The following is a 13,056-nucleotide window of genomic DNA, read 5'->3' as shown; positions in this document are numbered from 1 at the left end:
CAACTGTTCTGCCTTATTATTATTAGACCATGCTGGTCATTTATGAACATTTGAACATCTTGGCCATGTTCTGTTATAATCTCCACCCGGCACAGCCAGAAGAGGACTGGCCACCCCACATATGCTTTCTCTAATTCTCTCTTTCTTTCTCTCTCTCAGAGGACCTGAGCCCTAGGACCATGCCCCAGGACTACCTGACATGATGACTCCTTGCTGTCCCCAGTCCACCTGACCGTGCTGCTGCTCCAGTTTCAACTGTTCTGCCTTATTATTATACGACCATGCTGGTCATTTATGAACATTTGAACATCTTGGCCATGTTCTGTTATAATCTCCACCCGGCACAGCCAGAAGAGGACTGGCCACCCCACATAGCCTGGTTCCTCTCTAGGTTTCTTCCTAGGTTTTGGCCTTTCTAGGGAGTTTTTCCTAGCCACCGTGCTTCTACACCTGCATTGCTTGCTGTTTGGGGTTTTAGGCTGGGTTTCTGTACAGCACTTTGAGATATCAGATGATGTACGAAGGGCTATATAAATAAATTTGATTTGATTTGAATACAGGAGGGGCCTAAGCACACACCCGAGGGGCCCCAGTGTTAAGAATCAGCGTGGCAGACGTGTTGTTGCCTACTCTCACCACCTGGGGGCGGCCCGTCAGGAAGTCCAGGATCCAGTTGCAGAGGGAGGAGTTTAGTCCCAGTGTCCTTAGCTTAGGGATGAGCTTTGTTCCTTTTGTCCAGGTTGGAAAGGGCAGTGTGGAGTGTGATTGAGATTGCGTCATCTGTGGATCTGTTGGGGAGATATGCAAATTGGAGTGGGTCTAGGGTGTCAGGGGGGATGCTGTTGATGTGGGCCATGACCAGCCTTTCAAAGCACTACATGGCTACCGACGTGAGTGCCACGGGGCGGTAATCATTTAGGCAGGTTACCTTCGCTTCCTTGGGCACAGGGACTATGGTGGTCTGCTTGAAACATGTAGGTATTACAGACTCGGCCAGGGAGAGGTTGAAAATGTCAGTGAAGACACTTGACAGTTGGTCCGCACATGCTTTGAGTACATGTCCTGGTAATTTGTCTGGCCCAGCGGCTTTGTGAATGTTGACCTGTTTAAAGTTTTTGTTCACATCAGCTACCGAGAGCGTTATCACACAGTCATCCATAACAGCTGGTGCTCTCGTGCATACTTCAGTGTTACTTGCCTCAAAGTGAGCATAAAAGGCATTTAGCTCATCTGGTAGGCTCGGGTCACTGGGCAGCTCGCGTCTGGGCTTCCCTTTGTAGTCCGTAATAGTTTTCAAGCCCTGCCACATCCGACGAGCGTCGTCAATCTTAATCCTGTATTGAAGCTTTGCTTGTTTGATGGTTTGTCTGAGCGGGATCATAGCGGGATTTCTTATAAGCCTTGAAAGCGGCATCGAGCCTTTAGCTCGATGCGGATGTTGCCTGTAATCCATGGCTTCTGGTTGGGATATGTACATGCAGTCACTGTGGGCCGACGTCATCGATGCCCTTATTGATGAAGCCGATGACTGAGGTGGTGTATTTCTCAATGCCATTGGATCAATTATGGACCATATTCCAGTCTGTGCTAGCAAAACAGTCCTGTAGTGTAGCATCCCCGTCATCTGGCCACTTCCGTATTGAGTGAGTCACTGGTACTTCCTGCTTTAGTTTTTGCTTGTAAGTAGGAATCAGGAGGATAGAGTTATGGTCAGATTTGCCAAATGGAGGGAGAGGGAGAGCTTTGTATGCATCTCTGTGTGTGGAGTAAAGGTGGTCTAGGATATTTTTCCCCCTGGTTGCACGTGACATGCTGTTGATGTAAAAAGGCAAATATCACGGAGCAATTGGCTGCTCAAATCATCATAGGTAAATGGCATTATATCAAATGTGTTGTCACGTGTAGTCCTTCTCAAGGCTACTAAAAGACAGCTGACTATCATATCAACCGTAATGCATTTAGAATCTGTTGATTACCTCTTGCCATATCAACAGTAATGCTTTTAGAATCTGTTGATTACCTCTTGCTATATCAACAGTAATGCTTTTAGAATCTGTTGATTACCTCTTGCCATATCAACAGTAATGCTTTTAGAATCTGTTGATTACCTCTTGCCATATCAACAGTAATGCTTTTAGAATCTGTTGATTACCTCTTGCCATATCAACAGTAATGCTTTTAGAATCTGTTGATTACCTCTTGCCATATCAACAGTAATGCTTTTAGAATCTGTTGATTACCTCTTGCCATATAAACAGTAATGCATTTAGAATCTGTTGATTACCTCTTGCCATATCAACAGTAATGCTTTTAGAATCTGTTGATTACCTCTTGCCATATCAACAGTAATGCATTTAGAATCTGTTGATTACCTCTTGCCATATCAACAGTAATGCTTTTAGAATCTGTTGATTACCTCTTGCCATATCAACAGTAATGCATTTAGAATCTGTTGATTACCTCTTGCCATATAAACAGTAATGCATTTAGAATCTGTTGATTACCTCTTGCCATATAAACAGTAATGCATTTAGAATCTGTTGATTACCTCTTGCCATATAAACAGTAATGCATTTAGAATCTGTTGATTACCTCTTGCCATATAAACAGTAATGCATTTAGAATCTGTTGATTACCTCTTGCCATATAAACAGTAATGCATTTAGAATCTGTTGATTACCTCTTGCCATATAAACAGTAATGCATTTAGAATCTGTTGATTACCTCTTGCCATATAAACAGTAATGCATTTAGAATCTGTTGATTACCTCTTGCCATATCAACAGTAATACATTTGGAATCTGTTGATTATGGAACACCCAGACCCTAAACCAATTACTTAATTTTTTTATTTAACCTTTATTTAACTAGGCAAGTCAGTTTCTGAACAAATTCTTACTTACAATGATGGCCTATCCCGGCCAAACCCAGACGACGCTGGGCCAATTGTGCGCCGCCCTATGGGACTCCCAATCGCGGCCAGGATGTGATTGAGCCTGGATTTGAACCAGGGACTGTACTGTCGCCTCTTGCACTGAGTTGCAGTGCCTTAGACCGCTGCCTTAGACCGCTGCCCCACTGGATGGCCCCCTCTTGCATTGTTTTGTACCATAACTGTGAGAAAGTGTCTGTGTGTTTTTGTGTGTCTATGTGTGCGCGCGGGCACGTCTGACAGTGTGTAAGCAGGTTGTGTAGCGATAAGCGTCTTTGTGTTGTACAGTATAGGGGAGGAGATGGAGAAAGACCATGTTCCCAAGGACATTGTGATGACTGGATCATGTGACTGAACTCACCTGCCGGTTGTATCTATCAGACGCTGTACAGTAGACCCACAGAGTGGGGTTACATGATTTGTACTCAATTAGCCTAACACTAAAACACCTGATTCAACTAATCACCTAATCATCAGTTGAATCACTTGTGGTAGAGCTGGGCTGCCCATCATATTTTAATCAAGTGTTCTGCTAATATTAACAACAAGGCAAAAGATGAAAAACCAAATTGTGTTTTGATATGGCAAACTTACCAGCATCTCTCACTGATCTTGCATAGCTGTGTAAAAGAAAAAAAAGAGGTAGATTAAATGTGGTTTCCTGTTTGTATAAAATATACTGTCTGGGATCTATCCATATGCTATGTGAAGAATATATGAATTCCTATAGAATCCAAAATATCAGCAGAGATTTAAGAAGTAAATTAAATTAAATGAATTATAGACCGTTTAGCTGACATCACAAAAACGCCGCAAAAAAAATAGCAGCAGGGATGTTTGTCTATACCGTACGAGTGGATGACGTATCATTTCATTAATTCATTATAACTGACAACGTCACAAAAAAACGCTGCACACGATTCAACGGGGAAGAAGTCCGTGTGTTGCTATGATTCTGGATGGTCAGATAGCTAGCAACAATGACACGATGCTGCCATGGGGGGAATCGTAGGTGGCTCGTTTCTGCTACTTTTATTTTGGTCTTGATACCATATGTCTTGTTTTGAGTTGCTTTGACTGATGTCATGTCTCTGCTAATATGGATTAAAAAAAGATTTGACTAGCTAGCTAAACAACAATTGTTCATGAAGTTGCTTTACAATCATTCAGAACAATTACTTGAAAGGATACCATTTCAGAGCCACATCGGTTTAACCCAGCTCCATCAGAAGATTACAAATACACACATCATCCCTGATAGCGACAAATGTGAGTTCATTAACACGGTCTTTACAATAGTGTGTGTCAAGTATGGCAAATGCAACAAAACCAATTATTCTGTAAAACTTGATTGGTAAAATATTCGAAACACCTTACAATATCTGATACCTGTAATTCACACTTTACAGTAGAATAGTATTATACAATTATAATCAAACATTTCAAATTGACCAAACTCATTTGATTACTCAAGCAATCAAGTCCAATGAATTCAACAAGCCGATCACAGATCTTGAGTAAAATTGAAGCTCAATATTAATATCTCAGTCTCTGTAACTCACCTTTCTTCTGTGGTGGCCAGGGCACTGTACCCACATATCCACAGCAGGACACAAATGCTTTTTAATTTGCCCATGGCTAACTTAAGAGTTAGCGGGCTAGCCATTCAGTTAGCAGGGAATGAGGACAATGAGAGGGATCAGGGCAATGAGAGGGACCCATACTTTTATAGGTGGGGTGAAAGTGTCGAACAAGATAGGAGGAGGGAGGGAAAGAAGGGTGAAGGGAGTGGAGTGTATTATAAATGCTATTACCCTATCACTAGCCTACATCTCAAGATGTGCATGATCTTGCGTTGCACATTGCAAAACCACCAATTCATTGAGTGAATAAGTAACAGTGAGTGATATGGCGTGGGTGTGTTCAGTTTGTAAGTTTTTGTCTGACGCCAGTGTACAGTTAGAGTGGGTGGAGATGCTTCGTAAAGTTCTGCATCTGTTTGAAAATGCGTTACATGACAGTTTTAAGGCCTAAGTTTAATTAGGACAAAACCACACCAGTATTAGTAGTGGTGGAAAAAATACTCTAGTCATACTTGAGTAAAAGTAAAGATACCTTAATAGAAAATGACTCTATGACTGAGTAAAAGGGAAAATCACCCAGTAAAATACTACTTGAGGAAAAGTCTAAAAGTATCTGATTTTAAATATACTTAAGTACAGTGGTGGAAAAAGTACTCAATGTCATACTTGAGTAAAACTAAAAGCTATACATCAAATTCCTTCTATTAAGCAAACCAGACGGCACAATTCTTTCTTGTTTTTTAAAATTTACAGACAGACAGGGCAACACTCTCACACTCAGACATAATTTACAAACGCAGTAGTTGTGTTTAGTGAGTCCACCAGATCAGAAGCGGACGGGATGACAATGCGTTATATTGATAGGTGTGTGAATTGGACCATATTCATGTCCTGCCTGAGCATTCGAAATGTAACGAGTACTTTTAGGTGTCAGGGAGTAAAAAGTACATCTCTTCTTTAGGAATGTACCGCAAAAAATACAACTTAAATGGTACTTCAAATTATTTTTACTTAAGTACTTTACACTACTGAGTATTGGACACAATGATTATTGGCTGGTCTCGACCCAGATTTGACATCTCTGTGCTTTATAATTAGGCTGGGATTGACAGTCACACTCTGCTTTAACTTTCTCTACAGGTCATTATGGTCTCGACCTCTTATCAAATGCGTCTCATACCAGATAGACAATCTCAATGACAGCGACTCTAAGAACCCAAATCGGATTTTGTTTCTATATATCTGATATATATTTTTCTGACTGTCCACCCTCAGTTTGACAGATTTGTGATTTTTATTATTAGTGAATAACATAGCCTTAACAGCACAACTCTGTTGTCAAGTCAACAACATCCTGCCAGTCAGTCAGATGGCAGCTGCCAGCTGCTGTGCTTTCTTTCAGACATGTGATTGGAACATTCATATTGCCTATTGGGTGGTTTCCAAATCAAATAAACAAAACAAACAAACAAACAAACAAACATCTAATCAATGTAACAAGATTCGAGGAGTACTGCCAGAGAGGTTCAGCCCTGTTCCCACTCTCTGACAAGTTCCTGACCACTAGTTTGGTAAATGAAGCACCAATGATAAGGGTTTTTATAGGAGGTTGTAAAGAGGTGCTGTCCATGCTGCTATCAATCTCACGCTCTCTCTCTCTCTCTCTTTATACATCCCTCTTTCTTTCTTTCTCTCGCTCTCTCTGGAACCCCATCATGCGATCAGTCACCTATCAGTCTCTCTCTCTCTCTCTCTCTCTCCATCTTTCTCTCTTTATACATCCCTCTCTACTCTCTCTACTCTCTCTCTCTCTCTACTCTCTCTCTCTCCATCTTTCTCTCTTTATACATCCCTCTTTCTTTCTCTCTCTGGAACCCCATCATGCGATCAGTCACCTATCAGTCTCTCTCTCTCTCTCTCTCTCTCTCTCTCTACTACTCTCGCTATACTCTCTCTCTCTCTCTCTCTCTCTCTACTCTCTCTCTCTCTCTCTCTCTACTCTCTCTCTCTCTCTCTCTCTCTCTTTCTCTCTTTATACTCTCTCTCTCTGGAACCCCATCATCAGTCACTCTCTCTCTCTCTCTCTCTCTCTCTCTACTCTCTCTCTCTCTCTCTCTCTACTCTCTCTCTCTACTCTCGCTCTCTCTACTCTCTCTACTCTCTCTCTCTCTACTCTCTCTCTCTCCATCTTTCTCTCTTTATACATCCCTCTTTCTTTTTCTCACTCTCTCTGGAACCCCATCATGCGATCAGTCACCTATCAGTCTCTCTCTCTCTCTCTCTCTCTTGCTGTCTCTCTCTCTCTCTCTACTCTCTCTCTACTCTCTCTCTCTCTCTCTACTCTCTCTCTCTCTACTCTCGCTCTCTCTACTCTCGCTCTCTCTACTCTCGCTCTCTCTCTCTCTCTCTCTCTCTCTCTCTCTCTACTCTCTCTCTCTCTACTCTCTCTCTCTCTCCTCTCTCTCTCTCTACTCTCTCTCTCTCTCTCTCCATCTTTCTCTCTTTATACATCCCTCTTTCTTTCTCTCTCTGGAACCCCATCATGCGATCAGTCACCTATCAGTCTCTCTCTCTCTCTCTACTCTCTCTCTCTCTCGCTCTACTCTCGCTCTCTCTCTCTCTCTCTCTCTCTCTCTCTCTCTCTTGCTGTCTCTCTCTCTCTCTCTACTCTCTCTCTCTCTACTCTCGCTCTCTCTCTCTCTACTCTCTCTCTCTCCATCTTTCTCTCTTTATACATCCCTCTTTCTTTCTCTCACTCTCTCTGGAACCCCATCATGCGATCAGTCACCTATCAGTCTCTCTCTCTCTCTCCATCTTTCTCTCTTTATACATACCTCTTTCTTCCTCTCACTCTCTCTGGAACCCCATCATGCGATCAGTCACCTATCAGTCTCTCTCTCTCTCTCTCTCTCTCTATGCTATCAGTCACCTTTCACTCGGCCCACCTTTCCATCCTATCTGCAGAACTACTGCATATTCCCTCACGGTGTACTATTTAGAACAATTGAACTACTTGGTTCAAAGCATTCACTCAGACCTAGACCTCAACTGGCGTTGTGTATAAAGGGTGTGACTATTGAAGTTAAAGAAGCTGAACTAATAGGAGTGACATTGGATGGTCAGTAATCATGTTCAAGTCGTATGGACAAAATAGTTGTGAAGATGGGGAGAGGTATGTCTGTTATAAAAATATGCTGTGACACAAAAATCAACTGTACTAGTTACATGTACATGTTCGTCATTTAGAAGACGCTCTTATCCAGAACCATTAGGGTTGCACCTAGTCGGCTCATTATGTTGTTCAGGCTTTTATCTTGTCCCATCTTCATTACAGTAATATGGTCAGGACCTATAAAAGCTGCATCTGACTCATAACAAAGCAGAACGCCTTGCCCTGAACTACAAACACAGAACTAACATCAACAACATGATAGTCTTTCATGGTTGAGGGTTGAGGAGAAATTGACTACTTCTCCTCTCGTCTTCTTAAGAAACATTTCTGTGTTGAAAATGACTAACCACGTGTATAATCTATTTGCATACACTTCAAACAGACATACATACCTCACGGATACCCAAACCAAAAACAGATTTAGTGTGTCGCTCAGTTATGTATTGAGTCATGTCATTGTGGAATGCTCTGCCACCAGAGGTTACTCAGTTATGTATTGAGTCATGTCATCGTGGAATGCTCTGTCACCAGAGATACTCAGTTATGTATTGAGTCATGTCATCGTGGAATGCTCTGTCACCAGAGTTACTCAGTTATGTATTGAGCCATGTCATCGTGGAATGCTCTGCCACCAGAGTTACTCAGTTATGTATTGAGTCATGTCATCGTGGAATGCTCTGCCACCAGAGTTACTCAGTTATGTATTGAGTCATGTCATCGTGGAATGCTCTGCCACCAGAGTTACTCAGTTATGTATTGAGCCATGTCATCGTGGAATGCTCTGTCACCAGAGATACTCAGTTATGTATTAAGCCATGTCATCGTGGAATGCTCTGTCACCAGAGTTACTCAGTTATGTATTGAGCCATGTCATCGTGGAATGCTCTGCCACCAGAGGTTACTCAGGTTAAGTTTGAAAAAACAGATTAAAAAAACATACTGCATCACAGCGCCTCTCCTCTTTCTAAAGCTCTTATTTAACTGTACTCTATAAAACAATATGAAAACAGTATATGAATAGTGTGTAAATAGCATTTTTGTTGTCTCTTTATGTCTTTCCTAAATATAACTCTTGTTGTCTATTACTGTTCTGTACTTTGTCATGTATTTGTATGTTTTTTTTGTGGACCCCAGGAAGAGTAGCTGCTGCATGTGCAGTAGCTAATGGACCCCAGGAAGAGTAGCTGCTGCATGTGCAGTAGCTAATGGACCCCAGGAAGAGTAGCTGCTGCATGTGCAGTAGCTAATGGACCCCAGGAAGAGTAGCTGCTGCATGTGCAGTAGCTAATGGACCCCAGGAAGAGTAGCTGCTGCATGTGCAGTAGCTAATGGACCCCAGGAAGAGTAGCTGCTGCATGTGCAGTAGCTAATGGACCCCAGGAAGAGTAGCTGCTGCATGTGCAGTAGCTAATGGACCCCAGGAAGAGTAGCTGCTGCATGTGCAGTAGCTAATGGACCCCAGGAAGAGTAGCTGCTGCATGTGCAGTAGCTAATGGACCCCAGGAAGAGTAGCTGCTGCATGTGCAGTAGCTAATGGACCCCAGGAAGAGTAGCTGCTGCATGTGCAGTAGCTAATGGACCCCAGGAAGAGTAGCTGCTGCATGTGCAGTAGCTAATGGACCCCAGGAAGAGTAGCTGCTGCATGTGCAGTAGCTAATGGACCCCAGGAAGAGTAGCTGCTGCATGTGCAGTAGCTAATGGACCCCAGGAAGAGTAGCTGCTGCATGTGCAGTAGCTAATGGACCCCAGGAAGAGTAGCTGCTGCATGTGCAGTAGCTAATGGACCCCAGGAAGAGTAGCTGCTGCATGTGCAGTAGCTAATGGACCCCAGGAAGAGTAGCTGCTGCATGTGCAGTAGCTAATGGACCCCAGGAAGAGTAGCTGCTGCATGTGCAGTAGCTAATGGACCCCAGGAAGAGTAGCTGCTGCATGTGCAGTAGCTAATGGACCCCAGGAAGAGTAGCTGCTGCATGTGCAGTAGCTAATGGACCCCAGGAAGAGTAGCTGCTGCATGTGCAGTAGCTAATGGACCCCAGGAAGAGTAGCTGCTGCATGTGCAGTAGCTAATGGACCCCAGGAAGAGTAGCTGCTGCATGTGCAGTAGCTAATGGACCCCAGGAAGAGTAGCTGCTGCATGTGCAGTAGCTAATGGACCCCAGGAAGAGTAGCTGCTGCAAGAGTAGCTGTGCAGTAGCTAATGGACCCCAGGAAGAGTAGCTGCTGCATGTGCAGTAGATAATGGACCCCAGGAAGAGTAGCTGCTGCATGTGCAGTAGCTAATGGACCCCAGGAAGAGTAGCTGCTGCATGTGCAGTAGCTAATGGACCCCAGGAAGAGTAGCTGCTGCATGTGCAGTAGCTAATGGACCCCATGAAGAGTAGCTGCTGCATGTGCAGTAGCTAATGGCCCCCATGAAGAGTAGCTGCTGCATGTTCAGTAGATAATGGCCCCCAGGAAGAGTAGCTGCTGCATGTTCAGTAGCTAATGGTCCCCAGGAAGAGTAGCTGCTGCATGTTCAGTAGCTAATGGCCCCCAGGAAGAGTAGCTGCTGCATGTTCAGTAGCTAATGGCCCCCAGGAAGAGTAGCTGCTGCATGTGCAGTAGCTAATGGACCCCAGGAAGAGTAGCTGCTGCATGTGCAGTAGCTAATGGACCCCAGGAAGAGTAGCTGCTGCTGCTAATGGACAGGAAGAGTGTGCAGTAGCTAATGGACCCCAGGAAGAGTAGCTGCTGCATGTGCAGTAGCTAATGGACCCCAGGAAGAGTAGCTGCTGCATGTGCAGTAGCTAATGGACCCCAGGAAGAGTAGCTGCTGCATGTGCAGTAGCTAATGGACTAATGGACCCAGGAAGAGTAGCTGCTGCATGTGCAGTAGCTAATGGACCCCAGGAAGAGTAGCTGCTGCATGTGCAGTAGCTAATGGACCCCAGGAAGAGTAGCTGCTGCATGTGCAGTAGCTAATGGACCCCAGGAAGAGTAGCTGCTGCATGTGCAGTAGCTAATGGACCCCAGGAAGAGTAGCTGCTGCATGTGCAGTAGCTAATGGACCCCAGGAAGAGTAGCTGCTGCATGTGCAGTAGCTAATGGACCCCAGGAAGAGTAGCTGCTGCATGTGCAGTAGCTAATGGACCCCAGGAAGAGTAGCTGCTGCATGGAAGAGTGCAGTAGCTAATGGACCCCAGGAAGAGTAGCTGCTGCATGTGCAGTAGCTAATGGACCCCAGGAAGAGTAGCTGCTGCATGTGCAGTAGCTAATGGACCCCAGGAAGAGTAGCTGCTGCATGTGCAGTAGCTAATGGACCCCAGGAAGAGTAGCTGCTGCATGTGCAGTAGCTAATGGACCCCAGGAAGAGTAGCTGCTGCATGTGCAGTAGCTAATGGACCCCAGGAAGAGTAGCTGCTGCATGTGCAGTAGCTAATGGACCCCAGGAAGAGTAGCTGCTGCATGTGCAGTAGCTAATGGACCCCAGGAAGAGTAGCTGCTGCATGTGCAGTAGCTAATGGACCCCAGGAAGAGTAGCTGCTGCATGCTGCAGGAAGAGTAGATAATGGACCCCAGGAAGAGTAGCTGCTGCATGTGCAGTAGCTAATGGACCCCAGGAAGAGTAGCTGCTGCATGTGCAGTAGATAATGGATCCCAGGAAGAGTAGCTGCTGCATGTGCAGTAGATAATGGACCCCAGGAAGAGTAGCTGCTGCATGTGCAGTAGCTAATGGACCCCAGGAAGAGTAGCTGCTGCATGTGCAGTAGATAATGGACCCCAGGAAGTGTAGCTGCTGCATGTGCAGTAGCTAATGGACCCCAGGAATAGTAGCTGCTGCATGTGCAGTAGATAATGGACCCCAGGAAGAGTAGCTGCTGCATGTGCAGTAGATAATGGATCCCAGGAAGAGTAGCTGCTGCATGTGCAGTAGCTAATGGACCCCAGGAAGAGTAGCTGCTGCATGTGCAGTAGCTAATGGACCCCAGGAAGAGTAGCTGCTGCATTTGTAGTAGCTAATGGACCCCAGGAAGAGTAGCTGCTGCATGTGCAGTAGCTAATGGACCCCAGGAAGAGTAGCTGCTGCATGTGCAGTAGCTAATGGACCCCAGGAAGAGTAGCTGCTGCATGTGCAGTAGCTAATGGACCCCAGGAAGAGTAGCTGCTGCATGTGCAGTAGCTAATGGACCCCAGGAAGAGTAGCTGCTGCATGTGCAGTAGATAATGGACCCCAGGAAGAGTAGCTGCTGCATGTGCAGTAGCTAATGGACCCCAGGAAGAGTAGCTGCTGCATGTGCAGTAGATAATGGATCCCAGGAAGAGTAGCTGCTGCATGTGCAGTAGATAATGGACCCCAGGAAGAGTAGCTGCTGCATGTGCAGTAGCTAATGGACCCCAGGAAGAGTAGCTGCTGCATGTGCAGTAGATAATGGACCCCAGGAAGTGTAGCTGCTGCATGTGCAGTAGCTAATGGACCCCAGGAAGAGTAGCTGCTGCATGTGCAGTAGATAATGGACCCCAGGAAGTGTAGCTGCTGCATGTGCAGTAGCTAATGGACCCCAGGAATAGTAGCTGCTGCATGTGCAGTAGATAATGGACCCCAGGAAGAGTAGCTGCTGCATGTGCAGTAGCTAATGGATCCCAGGAAGAGTAGCTGCTGCATGTGCAGTAGCTAATGGACCCCAGGAAGAGTAGCTGCTGCATGTGCAGTAGCTAATGGACCCCAGGAAGAGTAGCTGCTGCATTTGTAGTAGCTAATGGACCCCAGGAAGAGTAGCTGCTGCATGTGCAGTAGCTAATGGACCCCAGGAAGAGTAGCTGCTGCATATGCAGTAGCTAATGGACCCGAGGAAGAGTAGCTGCTGCATGTGCAGTAGCTAATGGACCCCAGGAAGAGTAGCTGCTGCATGTGCAGTAGCTAATGGACCCCAGGAAGAGTAGCTGCTGCATGTGCAGTAGATAATGGACCCCAGGAAGAGTAGCTGCTGCATGTGCAGTAGCTAATGGACCCCAGGAAGAGTAGCTGCTGCATGTGCAGTAGATAATGGATCCCAGGAAGAGTAGCTGCTGCATGTGCAGTAGATAATGGACCCCAGGAAGAGTAGCTGCTGCATGTGCAGTAGCTAATGGACCCCAGGAAGAGTAGCTGCTGCATGTGCAGTAGATAATGGACCCCAGGAAGTGTAGCTGCTGCATGTGCAGTAGCTAATGGACCCCAGGAATAGTAGCTGCTGCATGTGCAGTAGATAATGGACCCCAGGAAGAGTAGTTGCTGCATGTGCAGTAGCTAATGGATCCCAGGAAGAGTAGGTGCTGCATGTGCAGTAGCTAATGGACCCCAGGAAGAGTAGCTGCTGCATGTGCAGTAGCTAATGGACCCCAGGAAGAGT

At 45.3% G+C, this 13,056-nt stretch overlaps 1 protein-coding gene across 1 annotated transcript in view; it reads right to left on the bottom strand.

The window, feature by feature from the left end:
- LOC124008878 (IgGFc-binding protein-like) overlaps positions 1-4,601 on the bottom strand; it is a 78,992-nt gene extending 74,391 nt beyond the window's left edge. The window contains exons 1-2 of the mRNA XM_046320475.1: positions 4,495-4,601; positions 3,527-3,552 (exon numbers count right to left, since the gene is read on the bottom strand). Of these exons, the coding sequence (XP_046176431.1) occupies positions 3,527-3,552; positions 4,495-4,598 (130 nt within the window). The 5' untranslated portion in view covers positions 4,599-4,601. The remainder of the gene's footprint in view (positions 1-3,526; positions 3,553-4,494) is intronic.
- Positions 4,602-13,056: the final 8,455 nt, after the last annotated feature.

The sequence above is a fragment of the Oncorhynchus gorbuscha genome, linkage group LG21 (genome assembly GCF_021184085.1).
Source record: "Oncorhynchus gorbuscha isolate QuinsamMale2020 ecotype Even-year linkage group LG21, OgorEven_v1.0, whole genome shotgun sequence".
Classification (NCBI taxonomy): Eukaryota; Metazoa; Chordata; class Actinopteri; order Salmoniformes; family Salmonidae; genus Oncorhynchus; species Oncorhynchus gorbuscha.
The sequence above is the reverse complement of the archived record's forward strand: the minus strand, read 5'-3'. Positions and strand labels throughout refer to the sequence as shown.